We start from the raw sequence: 17,532 nt of genomic DNA on the forward strand, positions 1-17,532 counted from the left end.
TCTTGGATCACATCTTTGAGGCTTATATGCCTTCTTGCCATCATCCTCTTCAGCATCACTTAACAAATTTGCAATACAACTCCAGTTAGAACCATCAGAGCCACTACAAAATGTTACACTTACTTCTAATCACCAACAAAATATAATTTAAATATAATTTTAAATCTAGATCAATCTGGGGTTGAATAGTTTTGGACTCAACTCTAATGTATATGATATATTTTTTAGTAGCTCCACTGAAAAGTGAACAAATTGGCTTTCCTTGAATAATAGATACAAAATACTTTAGTATTTTACTAGTTATTTATAGAAAAGTTTAACAAGACTGCATCATAAAAATATGATTTTAAGGCAGTTTACAATTACCCATTATATAAATAGAAATAAATACAGTTTTAATTAATAATTAATTAAAAATAATTTAATAACCTTGATATTAAGCAAAAAGAATTAATTTTTTTGGCATGGCATATTTTGATAGAGGACTAACCCATATCCGGGTTACTGATGCAAGGTACTCAAAACTTTGGTACAGCACTTATGTGCAATTTGAATATTTCTTATTAAAGACTGAGTTTTCCTATTTATTAAACACACTCCAGATTAGGGATGGACTGTTTTTTAAGCATTTTTAGACAGACTTCTATTGAGATACTGGTAACTCGTTACTACTTTTTAATCAACCTTTGTAAATACTTTTTTTCTTTTTTTAAACAGGATAGTCCTTGCTTGTCAGAAATTTCTGCATTCACTGCAGTTGAAAGATATTGTAAATCTTGTGGCGGCGCACGGATCTGAAAACAATCAGCATCCCAAACATACAGTTTAAGCCCATCCTAAACCTACTTTTTTCCACATAAAGCAGCACTGTGTGCAGCAACTGTGACACTTGGTGGGTGAGACTGCTGCTCAGGATGGCCTTTGGCTGCCTAATGAGATAGAACATTTGGCCAGTTCTGAACTGGCTGCTTCATTATGAAACCAGACAAGTGCAAAACCCATTTAGCATTTATATACCTGGGGTTTGGGATATGACAGGGCTGCATACTTTTTTCAATTGTGCAAGTTAACTTATCAATCAAAGTAAGGACAAAAATTAGAAATTTACTACTATCTTTATAGTTGTCAAATTTGTAATTCTTATGAAAAGGCTGAGTTGATAAAACAGTACAACATATGGTTTAAACTAAGTGGATGTCAATGCTTCTCTGTTTTGTCCTTAACAATAGTTTTATGTTTGTGGTGGGGTTAGTTCTCTCTTATGTGATTTAATCTAATGTCAATAACTAAATTCCCTCTTTTGCTTTAGAAGAAAATAAGAAGATCAGAAGCCACATTTAATGTCAGCAATGACCGATATTTAACCTTCTGTGCTTCAAGACTCTAAACTGGAGATACTTTCTATATAGTTCATATTTACATAGTAAAAGATACAGTACCGGTCATACAGGACCAAGGGTAGTACTACCAAACTTTATCATAATCAATATCAAACTTCTGTGTTCCCGCAATATTCTTTCAGCATAAGCACAAAGCATGTTTTTAGGTCATGATTTTCCGGCCAAAATACATTTAATTTCTTTAACAACAAAGGTGAAAGTGACCAAATGTAAAACACATTCAAGTGATGTGAATAATTGCACTGCATACCAAAAAACTGCTGCATACAATCCCAAACAAAACAGTTTCGGTGGAAATTCCACGGACAGCCCTTCAGAAACTTGACCAAAAGGCAAATGGCATTGGCATGTTAATGCATGCATGTTAATTCAGCACAATCCATAAATAGCCTGCAGAGTTTAAAAGTATAGGGAAGAAAAAACATAAATTTCATTATGCATTTCTGAGTGTGTTAGGACATTTTATATCACCACTTAATACAAAAAAGTTTGCTTCTAAAACTTTAATGAGATTTAGATTTTAAAGAGAATGCAAATAAAATCAAAGATAATGAATCTAAAAGCAAAGTTATGGGTAATTAAAATCATTACAAGTGAGGGTGTTAGAGGACTGTTTTTAAAAGAAAGAATAATCCTTCTAACTATCATGTGATGATCTAAACTCTGTTTGCTTTAATGGATTGACCAATTGGTAAATGAGCTGATTGCATTAAAGGAGAAGGAATGCTGATGTCTCTCCAGCATTATCATGATGATGATGATGATGATGATGACGATGATGGGCAGCAGCTTCGGGCTGGCAAGCATGAGGAGTTGCAGCAGCAGCACAGTGAGTACTGGACATGTCTGTAGTAATTACACTCAGCTAGGGAAAGGTTCTGGGGTCAGGCTGAGTGTGAGCTAGCTGTCTGCTCAAAGTGAATGTATTCCCAACACCAGATGATCTTTACTTCATCCTTATGATGCTCCAGGCAAACTTTACATCCCTTTCAGCCTGAGGCATTTTCTCTACATTTGTAATATATATTTTTCCTCTTATATAGTGAAATGAATGCTTTTTAATTTAACAGAGCTCAAAATAGAGTAAGACAATTCACCTTGTAAAGGTGTGTGCATAAGTTTTTTAATATTTTTTTCATGCAGGTATACCTTCTTAGAATATATTTTAATATGGCCTTGGGTAGTTTTAGGGTCCGGCTAATAACTGTCCTCAGTAGACAAATAATTACTGATGATCGTCCACAAGAAAAAGGACAAAATGTGGAAATAGTAAGAGGCACGTATGAACATGGGTCAATCCCAAGGCTTTGTAAAGATCAGGTTGAGTAAAAGAAAAATGCTTTCACTCCTTTCCTTTTGCCATTTCATACTTTCCTATATTTGCTTGCTTCATTCAAAACGTTTTTAAATACAACAAGGTGTAATCATCTATCATGCTTTTTGATAGCAACTATAAAGACCTGATCTTAATTTATGTCCGCGTTGGGGATACAGTATATCAGACCTGCTTTGACAAATGTACATTCAGTGTGTCTTCCTATAACATGTTGAAGAGCATGTTATGCTATTTGTCATGTCTTGGTGACAAATAGTATCTGTCACTAAGAGGTTTATAAGACTTATGTTACTTTTATCAAGGAACATTATGTTTCATATACCATATAAGTTAAATACAGGAAACAACAGCCTATTCAATGGATGCAGGGCATGAATTTGTCTGAATATAAATAAAATGCCACCGATTAGGCATACCTTTATGAGCACCTGTCTCTAATAGACTGTTAGTAAACCTTTTGCAGATAAAACATCTGGTATCTGGCACTAATAGATCTTTTATGTCCTATTATTCACAAGTTGAGGTATCCAGGGATAGGATGTGTTAACAGATGGTTATACCACTAATGGTTTATTGCAATAAGTTGTGGAAAAATTAGAGCCAAAGTAACCACCTTAACCTAATGCTGCGCTATTTGAAACAACTCCACAAATAACATTGGCAAATAACATTATACAGCTAAAAAGTGTCTACAATTATTAGGAAAAGTGGTTTCAATGAAACTGTAATGTTACAGTACTGTGTGTGCCAAAGTAACCATGGTAAATGGTGGGGAACTGGTTTCCCAGCAAAGTGTTGCATGACACTGCTTCTGTAGGTCTGCCCTCCTTCGATAGAGCCAGTACTCGAGTTTAGGGGGGATGAGGGGAATGGCATCCTCATTCTTAAAAAAATCTTAAAAATCATTAAATTACCATTAAATGACCATCCCCCAATACCATCCCCCTATATCATTTTATTACTGAATGTGTACATTTATATTATATTTTGACAGTAATGGTAATAATATTGCCCTTTCAACATCTGGCAGGAGCTTTCAAATAGCCTCACCAACTTACAGTGGCCCAGAGGGCACATGCAGTTTCATTTTCGACCTCAGTGGCACAACCAGCAGACCAGGTGACGGTGTTCTGAACAGCATCACAGCCAAGCGGCAAAGACAATGCAGTTTGAGGGACTTTTTAAGAAGGCTAAAACTAACGCTTCAGTTAAGTAAAGAGTCAGAAGACATTATGCTGCGTTCATACCGGACGCAGCTGGCGCGACAGAAGCAGCGAGTTTACGTGCAAAGTAAATCGTTGACGCGCGTCAAGGCGCAGCAAAAGGTCCCGCGGCGCGTTTTGAGCAGCAGGCGCAGCGCTACTGAGCAGCTGAAGCAGAGCGTCGGGCGCGTTTAAGCATCTGACGCGCGTGACGCGCCGCAAACGCGCTGCTGCTCGAGATGGAAAAATAGAATTTTTGTGATTTCTGTGATCCCTCCTCTTAAACAGTTTATTGACGCCTAAATTAACTTAAAATGCAGAAATCTGTTTGGATTATTTAGATGAAAAACACCTACCAGCTGCCACGGTGAACCGCGAGGAGGCGACCCGGCCAGAGGCTGCTGATGAAGGGATTCCTACTGTCGGCGCACCGCTGGTATGTGGGGGTCTGAGCGGCTCCGACAGAAATAATATTGAAGGCAGGATGATAATCTGAATGAACTGACTGCAATGGTTAAGTTTTCAGGTGGATTTTCTCACTTAAAAACATATTAAAACTACTTTATTCCCATTGATCACAGTAAATATAGCTGCAAGGCAGAGAAAGGATAGTGAAGCTCCGCCCAACGCGCGTCAGACACACTTTTGCACCGCGCAGCCAGAGCAGCAAAGCTGCTTCAGCCGAGCGCCAGAACTAACTGGTACAAGCAGCAAAAAGGAAGCAGCAGACGCGATTTTGCTGCTTTTGCTGCGTCCGGTGTGAACGTAGCATTACCTTTGCTGTCAGTTTCGGTGGAAATTGTGTCACCAACTATGTAGCAGTCCTTATCTCCTGACATAGTGATAGCATGAAAAAGTAGGTAAACCAGTTTGAAGCGCAAACACTTTTCTGTCTTTAAAGTTGTCATGACGCAAACACAGACATCATGACACAGAAGTAGTTTAGTGTACACACATTGCTGAACATTCAAATTCTGCATTTTGGCTGTGAATCAAAAATAAAATTAATCTTCAGGCTGCTGCTGTTTGCTAGTTGACAGCCAGAATCTAGAAGATGTTGGCGAGACAAGTGGAGCTGTGGCTGAGTGCAGTGGAGGAAACCCGGAGGAGAGAATCGAAGGTTTGAAAAATGCATTTTAATTAAGCAATTTATGAAAGGTGTTAAGATTATTATCTTGCTGCCAAGTGCGATGTTAATGTCTGGCCAATGGTCATAAATTAATAAAATGTTGTCAACTGACTGCAAAGTCCCTCGTGTGACTTGTAGAATTCCCGTACATCCGATCAATAGTAAATAGCTTAGTTCAACGGACCTGTTAGAATAGTTTAAACTCATTTATTGCCAGCATGTAGCCTAGCTTACTTTAAATTTGCCAATAGAAGCAATACTGATTTTCTTATAAACTGTCTATTTTATAAAATAAATACTCTATATCAGGCATCCCCAAACTTGGTCCTGTCCTGCAGGTTTTAGAGGTTTCTCTGCTTCAGCACAGCTGGTTATAATGATTGCAGTAGACCAAAAGCCTGTTAATCAGCTTTCAATTAAAATCAGCTGTACTGGAGCAAGGAAACCTGTAAACCTGCAGGACAGGGGGCCTTGAGGACCGAGTTTGGGGATGTCTGCTCTATATGAATATTTGAAAGGTGAGTAAGGTGAGTTTTTTTTCACAACTCGACTCCTGGATGGATCAACTTGCTTTCATTTGTGTGCCAGGTAAGCAACACACACATACCTTTTTACCCAGATGATGGAAATGGAAAAAAGATGCATCAGACATATCCCCTTCTTCCATATCCAACTCCTGTTACTCATGCAAATTGTTGCTGCTTGACTGCAACAACATCTATGCTGCCCAATATGCTAAAAAATGTGACTCAATGTAATACTTTTTTATTTATCTTTCATCACTTTACAATGCCAAGGAAACTTTAAAAACACATTTTCAATTATTGCCTGATATATACCACCCACTAACAGCTGCAACAGTGAAGAGATAATAATTGATATTCCTGTGACCTTTTAGAGGTCAACAGCCAAGCACTTATCTGAGCATATTTAGAATTATAAGTAATCAAGAAAACATGAACACCAGGAGAAATTAACTCATGCTAATTGGTAAGCACATGAAGAGCAAATGGACCTAGGTTATTAATATGGATGAAGAATAAGACAAAATATCTATGTTATAAAAGTGTGTGTGTGTTTGTGTGTGTGTGTGTGTGTGTGTGTGTGTGTGTGTGTGTGTGGGGGGGGGGGGGGGGGGGTGCAACAACCTGATTTTAAAAAGCATATTCTTTGAAAATGATTAAGTACCTGGAAAAAAATAAGAGCAGAAGCAGTCTTTGTGGAAAAAAACAAAAAAGGGAAAGCTCTTTAGAAAACTTGCAAAATACACTAAAGGGGATACCTAGTCATATTAGGTGTTTTCAAGATATGAAAATAGTAATAATGAGCAATGCTGGATAGATCAATAAAACAAATTAAGTTTACAAATGTCTTTTTTTTAGTTTTTAGTTAGCTTTTAGTTTAATATTATTTATGTCAGTAATTCAAAATAAATATATCTATTATAATAAATCAGCAGTCCCCAGAGAGGTAAATTAATTTTTTTCATTACTCTAAAGATTGGATTAAAATAACAATTTAATATAACCTTCTTATATGTCTGCAGAAAATAAGACTTACCATCCTCTCTAGATTTTTGAATAAATGCATCAACACCACTTTCTCCATAGTTTCCCTCCGAAGCCACAGTTGAGACGTAATTCCATCGCATAGCTTTGACGATGTCAACCATAGCCTGAGCCTGGTAAGTGTCTGGGGGCACCACACGAGAGAAGAAGTCGTAGCGGGTGTTATCACTCAGTTCTGGAGCTGTAGAGGCATAACTCACTTGAGGGATCTGCGAAAAAACAGGAACAAAGACACAGAAATGGTTATAAATGAAAAATAGTAAATGTGTCTGCATTGTTGACTGGGTTAAAAGGGGTTGTTAGTACCTCTTCAAGCAAAAAATGTAATACAATATGACACCTAACATCTGCTGAAATCTCTCAGTAACTCCTCTGTCGTTCACCCTGTGGGGTTTCAACTTTTTAAATAGTCTTGAGAATCACAGGTTTGGCGGCTGTTCTTACTGAGGAGTCTTTTTACACCAGTCAAGCAACACTAATCTGCTCAAAATCAACTGTTTTCTTTTCATTATGTGAAATTTATTTGGTGATGGAAATCTTGAATGTTGATCACACTGCATACCTGAAAAACATTGTGTTCACACAGTAAAAACAACAAGACAAGGTTATAACAAGAAAAAACAATAAAAGCTTATCACCGTATTTTCTGAAGTTTGAAAAATGCATTAGAAAATCTGTACTGAGGAAAGTGTTCTTTATTTTATTAATGCAAACCCCAGAAAGTGCAGTTTTCAGATTGCTTCTCAGATAGTACCTTAAAATGTGGAAGTTCTGAAATGTTTGGTTCTTTTTGTACTTAGCTTCATAAAAATCTGTCTATTTCCTCACAGAGAAAAATCATGTCTCATCTTTTACTTGCCTAAGTTGTTTTTGAACATTGGCTGTCAGCTTCTGTAATATTCTTATGTTTACCCCTATTCTAAACCAAAATAAATCTTTTTTATGCCATAGATGGTCATACGTTAATCAAGACATAATTTGATTAAGCTCTCTTGACTTTTAGTGTTTATCATACAGAAAATATGTTTTCTGTATGATATGAAGTGTCATATGAAATGTGTCGTATAGCCCAATCATCATTGATATTGTCTAAAGCAATACAAATCCAGCATCATCTTCCAGAATGCCCAACTATGCAAGATATCTAATTTTGTCTTTAGCTACTACATCGTGGAAATGTAGAAAAAAAAGGTCCATGGTAAGAGTACCCCAATTGTAAAACATGATCTTTTGCTAACTCTTATTAGAAATGTAGGGTTACTCCTGCATTTTTATTTTATTTTATACTGTATCACTCTGTGAGGCAGTCTTTAAATTGAAAATAACTAACCATAATCTGTCTGTATGAATATGCTGGATTTTATCAGCCTTCATCATCATACACAGTAAGTATACTAAACAAAGTTGTACCATAAGAAATAAACATACAGTAATGTAAATGCTTGACTGAACTGGATATTGTTGATTTGTATTGTGTTGCTGATTTGTTTTTCCTAGAGTGAAATTTCATAGAGAAAACAGGTATGATATGCCTGATTTACATAAATAATGGGAACAGATCATCTCATTATTTATAAAAAAAAAAGTCCAGGTAGAATATTTTAACTACTGAGTGATTACATAATTCTGCCTTCAGGTTTTCACACATAAAGATTCAGTTAAATGTTTAAATGGGGTAGTAGGGTTTATTTTATTTGGGTCATTTTCCGCACTCTCAACTCAAAGTAAGATTTCTTGCCAGAACATGTTGGACTGTGACAGCTCTGCCCCTCATCTCTGATCCTGTTTGTTATGTGATACCAGTAGTCTAGTTGTTAAAAAAAAAAAAAAAAAAAGAAGGGGGATGATGGAATTTTTTTTATTATTTTGGAACCATACATAGCCTATTTAATATAGTCTATTAACCTAAAGCAATAAGCATAGTATGGTTGTTACATGTCAGGTATGCCGGTCATTGATCAAGGCACCTTACAGTAGAACTGCAGTCAGTCCGTGGACTGACATGGCTATCAAATGCAGAGGACACATTTCCCGCTGGGATCAGCTTCATAGTCATGGTAGGCCACTTTTTTGACATTTTCAAATACTATATATCAAATTTTGATGCAGTAAAGGTTCTCAGGTTCTGTTGTTATGATTAAAACTGAGCATTTACATTGGCTGTTACTTCACAGTGGTGCCAAAAGTACACACATATGTTACTTAAGTAGAAGTATAGATACTGCAGTTTAAAAACACTCTGGTAAAAGTTGAAGTATCAACTCTACCTCTTTACTCAAGTAAAAGTGAAAAAGTATGAGCTCCAAAAGGTACTTAATGTATATAATAACCTTAAAAAAAAAACAGCCAGATGCCACTATATGAATTGAAAGCTCATTTTTTGACTATTTGGAAAAATTCTTTGAGATAGGGCCAAGGATGAGGGAGGTCTTGTTGGTCTCTATCTCCCGATTCCCAGTGTCCGACGTTTTAGACATCTCAACATTGTTGCATCGCATTGACAATTCATGTTTGCAGTTTGAAGAACACCTGCTTGTGTCTGATGATTTTCTTTGACGTCAGCATTGATGAATAGCTAACCAATCAGTGTTTGTGTTATATGACTCATCCAATTACACTAGTTTTTACTAGATGATGGCGCCAATGATCTGCATTGGATGGCGTACATGTACTGCAATCCCTGCAGCCACACAGCCCTTTCTGGAACCAGCATGAGATCCCTGCTCTAAAGCTAATGTTAATAGCCATAATTAGGAAGAGGAGGGATTTCCTGAAAAGTAGCCAATTAAAGTCAAATTACTTTCTTTGATTGGTTCCACCCTCAGTGAGGTGTTACGGTCACAGTGCAATAATTTAACAGCCATGTAACGGTCATATCATTAAATCAAACGCCATGTGTCCCAGGGCTCTGGCATAATTACAAGAAGGAAAAATATTAGAAAATGCCTTCTTCTGAAAATTTTAGCGAGCGTGGAGCGATTTTACCGGAGCAGCAGGAAAATGAAGGTGAGCGCAGAGCGAATTTTGAGCGGAGCGTCCTGGCACAACTTTGAGTGGCGGAGCAAATGAGCGAACATCCTCTAGAGCTGGAATTGCGCAGCCCTCTGCTCCATTCACATGCTCTGGTCACAAACAGACCAATGTTTATAGAATTTACCCCACCAATGTGGCTTGTTGATGTGGCTGTGTTACCCATCAGTGCTGAAATGCATCTTCATTCAGTGGGTTGGTAGATACTAATGTAAAGCCCTGATGGTAGGTGAGGGCAGGATTTAAATAATCAAACTGTGGGCTCATATGTAGGAAAACCTGAGTCAACAAAGGAAGGGTTTCTAATTGCCGGTTTGTCTACATTCCATCTTTGTTCAATTCTCATAAGATATTCATCATGATTGCAAGAACAAGATCTCGGATACAAGCAGTTGAAATGTGATTCCTACAACGGGTGACTGGACTAAGGTAGTGTAAATAGAGTAGCTCACACTTTGAGCTTGGAGTAAAACCACTTTTTTTTGTCAGCATTAAAAGGTTTTACTCAAAGTGGTCGACTTGGTTGAAGTGTTTCTAGAGATAGAGATGTCTGTGTTTATTTCCTGAGCCTGTTACCTTTGCATCCTGATTTCATAAACTTAAAACAGAGTGGATGACTGGGTCAATAGACAAGGGATTGCTTTCTCTCGCTCTGTTATTGTTATTGTTGCAACAAAATAAACTTTACTCACCGAAGGTTTTCTCCACATGCAGTGGACTGACTGCTGTGGGAGTGATAACATCCTTTCCACTGTCCCTAACTTCACTCAGCGGATGCCTTTGATGTGATCAGCTGCAGCCCTGCTCTGATCCTACTAGCAATGTGGAAGCTTGTGTTGCGAGGACAGCTGTTCAGTGTGTTCCTGTGACCTTCCTCTCATTACAGCTCCTGTAAATCCACTTACATGTAGGTTTCGCTGCAATAGCCCTTTGGAGTAAGATTTTATGGTAACAGAGGCTATAAATGTGTGATATTTTTTAACACATTAACTAGATATTTATATGCTTATTGATTCTGTAAACATCAATGTGAAAAGCAAGCTCCTTTAAATTGAAAAATGTAGCAAGAAAGGGATAAATGACTTGTTCAAATTCATCAAGGTGGATTTTTTTGGAAGAACATTTTGTAGCTGTGAGAACTATTACAGCAGGTTTACTTTTGTTTGTGTTTGTTTGAGGTCAAAATCTTGCTGACCATCAGTTGTAAGCTGAATTTACCTATAAACCCAGGTACATCTAAATATCAGTTTTCCTTTTTTCCCTTGATTTTACTTTGAAAGTTGGTAAAACATTTACCTCACATTTGTGTTTTATTAACTCCTGGAAATAATGTAAGTGTTAACAATTCTAACAGCGCTTTGACGTCACAAAGCTGAATCCTGCGGGATGTAAGTGAAGTGTTGCAGGAAGGTGTTTGGAAGGTGTTAATGATGCCTCCTTTTATTTCAGTGCTCTGTCACACAATAAATTGATTTTTTTCAGTCATTTGCACCAATATTTCACTTTTTTAATTCCTTTCTAAAAGTGGTAAAGATTATCTTATCTTTGTCAGTTTTATGAACACCATATGTCCTATTGGATAATAGACCCGGGGTTGCTCTGTTTGAGACCATGTGCACAATCTGCAGAGGCTTAGCCCTAAATGCAGTTAGATAAATAAATAGCAATAATTTTATTTTTTTTTATTTATATGTACTCACCCTTCTTTGAGTTTGGAGTAAAACCACTTTTTCTGTCAGCATTAAAAGGATTCACTCCTTTTGACTTGGTTGAAAGCGTCAACCACTTTCAACCACTAAGTGTCAACTACTTCAATATACAAATTTGCTTGTTTTTAAAAATCTACATAGGATAGAGAGATATGCAGTGGTGTTTTTCCTCTCTCTCTCTCTCTGTCTATAATCATAAAAAAAAAATGTTTTTCTGATTTTTGAAATCCATTTACACATGTGTTTAAGAGGTATTCCAGACAGATTCCTAAGCCACATTGATATACCTTTTTCGAGTGGGAGAGCAGCGTCTCTAATCATAGTGCTTGCCAAAGGAGTTTTTTTCAGTATGTCTTACAGTAGTTCAGAAAGCATTTAGAAGGTGGTAACATTTCCTGCTTGTCAAGTCTGTGATCCTACTCTTGTTTTAAGTCATTACTTATGACTTATGACAACCAGTTAAGTTATGAAAAAAAAAAGAATCTCTACCTTTTGGCTCTGCTCCCCCCTTTAATACAATGGACCTACCTTGCATCAACCACCACTGATCTATCCGTTATTATTAAACCCTATTACCTGAGATACACTATATTGCCAAAAGTATTTGCTCACCCATCCAAATTATTGGAATCAGGTGTTCCAATCACTTCCATGGCCACAGGTGTATAAATTCAAGCACCTAGGCATGCAGACTGTTTTTACAAACATTTGTGAAAGAATGGGTCGCTCTCAGGAGCTCAGTGAATTCCAGCGTGGAACTGTGATAGGATGCCACCTGTGCAACAAATCCAGTCGTGAAATTTCCTCGCTCCTAAATATTCCACAGTCAACTGTCAGCTGTATTATAAGAAAATGGAAGTGTTTGGGAACGACAGCAACTCAGCCACGAAGTGGTAGGCCACGTAAACTGACGGAGCGGGGTCAGCGGATGCTGACGCGCATAGTGCGAAGAGGTCGCCAACTTTCTGCAGAGTCAATCACTACAGACCTCCAAACTTCATGTAGCTCAAGAACAGTGCGCAGAGAGCTTCATGGAATGGGTTTCCATGGGCGAGCAGCTGCATCCAAGCCATACATCACCAAGTGCAATGCAAAGCGTCGGATGCGGTGGTGTAAAGCACGCCGCCACTGGACTCTAGAGCAGTGGAGACGCGTTCTCTGGAGTGACGAATCGCGCTTCTCCATCTGGCAATCTGATGGACGGGTCTGGGTTTGGCGGTTGCCAGGAGAACGGTACTTGTCTGACTGCATTGTGCCAAGTGTAAAGTTTGGTGGAGGGGGGATTATGGTGTGGGGTTGTTTTTCAGGAGCTGGGCTTGGCCCCTTAGTTCCAGTGAAAGGAACTCTGAATGCTTCAGCATACCAAGACATTTTGGACAATTCCATGCTCCCAACTTTGTGGGAACAGTTTGGAGCTGGCCCCTTCCTCTTCCAACATGACTGTGCACCAGTGCACAAAGCAAGGTCCATAAAGACATGGATGACAGAGTCTGGTGTGGATGAACTTGACTGGCCTGCACAGAGTCCTGACCTCAACCCGATAGAACACCTTTGGGATGAATTAGAGCGGAGACTGAGAGCCAGGCCTTCTCGTCCAACATCAGTGTGCGACCTCACAAATGCGCTTCTGGAAGAATGGTCAAAAATTCCCATAAACACACTCCTAAACCTTGTGGACAGCCTTCCCAGAAGAGTTGAAGCTGTTCTAGCTGCAAAGGGTGGACCGACGTCATATTGAACCCTATGGATTAGGAACGGGATGTCACTTAAGCTCATATGTGAGTCAAGGCAGGTGAGCAAATACTTTTGGCAATATAGTGTACTTTACCACCATTGCTCCAGGCAGTATAATCTCCTTGCTCAAATAGGCTCCCTGTTTAAACGTCAAAGTACAGTAAATGGCTAGGAAGCTAACTGTTTTAAGCCAACTGCAATATTTCAGTGACATTTTCCTGACTTATTTCAGCAAAAACTTTAGATCAGGCATCCCCAAAATCGGACCTCCAGGGCCACTGTCCTGCAGGTTTTAGAGGTTTCCCTGCTTTAGCACAGCTGATTAGGATGATTGCAGTTGAACAAAAGCCTGTTAATCAGTTTTCAATTAAAATCAGCTGTGTTGGAGCAAGGAAACCTCTAAAACATGCAGGACAGTGGCCCTCGAGGACAACAACTTAAGTCTAAACTCAAATTCTTTCATTAGGCTGAAATTGATCTAGGAGGTGAAATTTTCCTGCCCTGTGACATTGAATACAGCCTACAAAGGAAGCAGAGAATCCTATTTGTAAATCATTCAGAGAATGCATTTCTAAATAGCTTTATAAGAATTCATTAAGGCATAAAATAAATTATCATTGCCTAGTCAAAATTAACTATACTCTTAGATTATTTTTACCCTCAAAAAATCATGCCAGTTTCAGTTTGACTACAACTGGTATGTAATGACTGCTGCAAGAACCTTTAAAAAACTATGTTCTTAGCATTGTGGTACCCATAAAGCCATCAAATGGACTTGCCTACACTGCCAAGGACAAGATCATCTTAGATGAGCCCCATCCTGTGGCATTCTGTATGCAATAGAAATTTAATAGTCCCCATTTAAAGATATGATTAACCATCGTTCCCCGAAAAAATAATGCAACCATTTTTGACATTTACGTACTCATACTGTATTTAGTTACTGTAACACTATTGTTTCATGTTAGCAGGGTAGGACATAAAACAATTGTGTTAAAGTAACTAAATATGATTAAGTAAATGCAAAAAGCAGTTGCATAATTTTTTTCAGTGTTATTTTCTCTTCTATTCTCTTTTTGCTTATCTTCTCCGAACACTCATTCTTACTTCTTCTTAAAACAGTTTCAAATATATAATCCTGCTTTAGAAAGCTAACAGTGAGAGGAATCCTCAAAAATACCTTTAAACGTTCTTTATCTATTAATCAATGTGGTCAGTAAATTAGGGAAATTAATTACGAATAAAAAAAGAACATCTTGTAAAATCATATCCGTCTATCTGTCAGTCAATCTATGAAATAGATGATTTCTCAAATGATTTCTGTAACGCTCAGTGAGACCTCTGCACCTCTGATCCATGTTGGGTGTGGTACACACATTACTAAACAGCACAGTGATTACCTGTAGCCCTATATAAAGGCCCACTGAGATTACAATATGCTAATTAGTGGACACAGCTGTACGTAACGTAACCCTTAGGTCACATTATTTTGAATATTTTTCCGGGTATCATAATTTTTTTTCAGGCCTGTTTCAAGGGTTTAAGTTATAAACTTTGTTAAAGCGTGGTGAAAAAGCAATATCTCACTTTCATTTGTTCATTTTCATTGTTTTTATTATTTATTATTACCTTTTTCAGATTGAGGTTATAAATATTTATGACCATTGTGGGTCTTTCTTTAGTTAAACAAGGGCTACCCACAATTTTGGTCACATTAGTTTTACACACTTCCCTCCCTATTCCCTTGTAGCCAATCTATGTAAAGCATTTAAAATGCATACTGGCTGGATAGTGAGCTCCAAGCATATATTTGATACACTTTTAAGGTTTAAATAGCATCCTTTAAATAACTGTGCCTTTTTAGAAATTCACTAAGCTCCACTGGCACTGCCCCAGTGAAGTGGCAATGGTGCTCATTAGAACTGTATGTGGGTATCATATATTTGTTCTGTTTGTAGAAAAACATGTCCTCTATTTAGTCTTTGGAAATATAGCAGTAAATGCTCCCAGAAAAGAAATATTTCAGTGTTAATATTTTGAAAACTGGAACAAGTTCTATGAGCCAATGTTTGTCTTATTCTTCAGTATATGTTATATCATGTTATATCTATTTCCAATGCATCCCACTAATCTAAAGCTGTTTATAGGTTGTTTAAAGGTGGTTCCTCATAGGTTTATTTCATCCTTTGGCAGTAATCTCCAATCATATTCTTTCCAAACAAATCCTAACAACTGGTGAATCTGGCAGGAGACAACACATCTCATTTTTTGTAAATTATTTGTTATTACATTTTTCGGATTGCATAATTATTCTCTGACCAAAATAACAACTGCTCTTTTCACCACTCTCAGTACCTCTTTTTCACCTCACAACTTCTAGGGTAGAAACTTGAGCCTCCAAAATGCTATTTAGAGATAAGTGTTGTCCCCCTTAATGGTAAATGTCAAATTTGAGTTGAGTCCATGTATTCTCAATTGGGTTTTGGTGATGTAGCAAATTACCATGGTCTTTTTTATGCCATGAACCATTGTCTTTATTACAGCTTTAAGGACACATCTCAAGCCGGGCATACACTGTGCGAGTTTTTCAATCGTTGCCTGCAGCTGGAGCTCACACTGTAACCACAGGGTTTCATCGTACAGTGCGAGTTCACAGCTCACGATGTATGTTCAGCACGACGCTCTCATGCGATCTACCTGCTCTAAACTGCACGTCTAAAAACCATGTCAGATTCAGCTCCGCAGTGAGATGGAGCTGCACTGACTCGTCTATCCGAAAGCCAAACAAATAGAATTGGAATATTAAGCTCACTATAGTGAAACGCACTACCTTGGCAATTTTTTGCAATTTTGTGCTGAAAGCCCTAAAAACAAAAAGGTGACAACATATTTAGACAAAGACATGGCTGAGCAAACATGGTTACTACCGTCTGTCAATTTTACAGACAGAACTGCATTTCACTCATGCTTTTGTGTTTACATCTGAGAGGAAGAAGAAAAAGAAGAATCCTTGTTTGCGCATGCCCACTGAGCAATTTGCCTACGACAGCCTCACGATTACTGATCAGGAAGTAGTCGCTGATCGCCCCTCGTAACCCCCTGTACACTACATGACGCACGATGCACAATCAGACTGAAAGTCGGCCCGATCAAATTTCTACTTCTATTTGTTTGTTTTTTTTGCTTCTTTATAGAAGCTATGAGATCATACCCAAGCAAAAGCAAAAAATATATATTTTTGTAATAATGTATTTTTATTGTATTACAATATAGGCTACTTTAATGTTTGAACAAAATAACATATATATATATATATATATATATATATATCTATATATAGACATTAATATAGATATATATGTTTATTAAGGTATTTTTTTCTAGTCATCGATTGTCCTAATTGAAATAACTAGGAAAGGCACTATACAAACTCAGTCTAAACAGATAAAAAACAGACAGAGAAAGTCTTTCTGATCAGTGGCAAACTATTTTTATTACACTATAAAATATCCAAGGTGAAGCATCAAGGTAAATTCTCATCTTCCAGTTATGCCAACAGACCAACAGCTTTATGTGCTTTTGCTCCTGCAGGCTTCTCAGTACTACTAGTGCCATTCGGCACCCAGTCTCAGCCATGTAAAAAAGGCTGCTTACTCTTCAGCTTGCTGTGACCTGGATAGTAATGGCAAAGTGAATCAGCTGAGCCAAAACTCCAACTGAGATCTCTGCATCCATTGTTCCTGAGATCAATCTAATAAGAATAAAGAGAACACAGTCTCCAAAGAGATGTTTTTGCCAAGAATCAAAGTCAGTCTGATACACCAGGTGTTTATTTAATGATTTTTCAAGAGTCACTGTTCACAGTTCAATGCAAGTGTTCCAGTTTTTTTTCTCTAGCCAAATTAACTGGTCTTCTTTTGCATTGTAACAGCTGTGTTTTTTTTTTTAAATATTGACAGTAGAGAGGTCAGACAAATAATCTAGAAGATTAGTGAAAAAAATTCTAATTATAATAGGTCTCTGCACAAATTAAATGAAAATGTAAGATAATGTATGAAACTAAATTTCATTGTGCGTCAAATCAACAATGAATGCAATCTACTGAGTATAATCAGCATTTAATTTATATAATGTTCACTGTAATTTAAAGGGGACAGACTTAAAAGCTCAAAGCTGATAATCAGAAATCTAATTGTGAGAAGCGCTGGAATTGATTTAGTTCCAAAAATCAAGAACACAATAGTAAACTACAAAAGAATAAAGATTCCTAACCTTTATTATCCTGTATATTGCAGTATTAATGAGTCATTTTTACAACCTTCCTTCTCATTCTCTGCTTCATCACAGAGAATCTATCACAGACATTGAAGATATAAAAACCTAGTCAATAATAATAATAAAAAAAAAAACTAAAAAAAACGCAT

The 17,532-nt window shown here is 37.4% G+C and overlaps 1 protein-coding gene across 2 annotated transcripts in view; it reads right to left on the bottom strand.

Moving 5' to 3' along the window:
* LOC119782052 (metabotropic glutamate receptor 4-like) overlaps positions 1 to 17,532 on the bottom strand; it is a 218,321-nt gene that overhangs the window by 56,639 nt on the left and 144,150 nt on the right. For both annotated transcript variants that reach the window (XM_038282805.1, XM_038282806.1), the window contains exon 3: positions 6,628 to 6,844. In XM_038282805.1, coding sequence (XP_038138733.1) covers positions 6,628 to 6,844 — 217 coding nt within the window. The remainder of the gene's footprint in view (positions 1 to 6,627; positions 6,845 to 17,532) is intronic.

The sequence above is a fragment of the Cyprinodon tularosa genome, unplaced genomic scaffold (genome assembly GCF_016077235.1).
Source record: "Cyprinodon tularosa strain WSP-4 unplaced genomic scaffold, ASM1607723v1 ctg187, whole genome shotgun sequence".
NCBI lineage: Eukaryota > Metazoa > Chordata > Actinopteri > Cyprinodontiformes > Cyprinodontidae > Cyprinodon > Cyprinodon tularosa.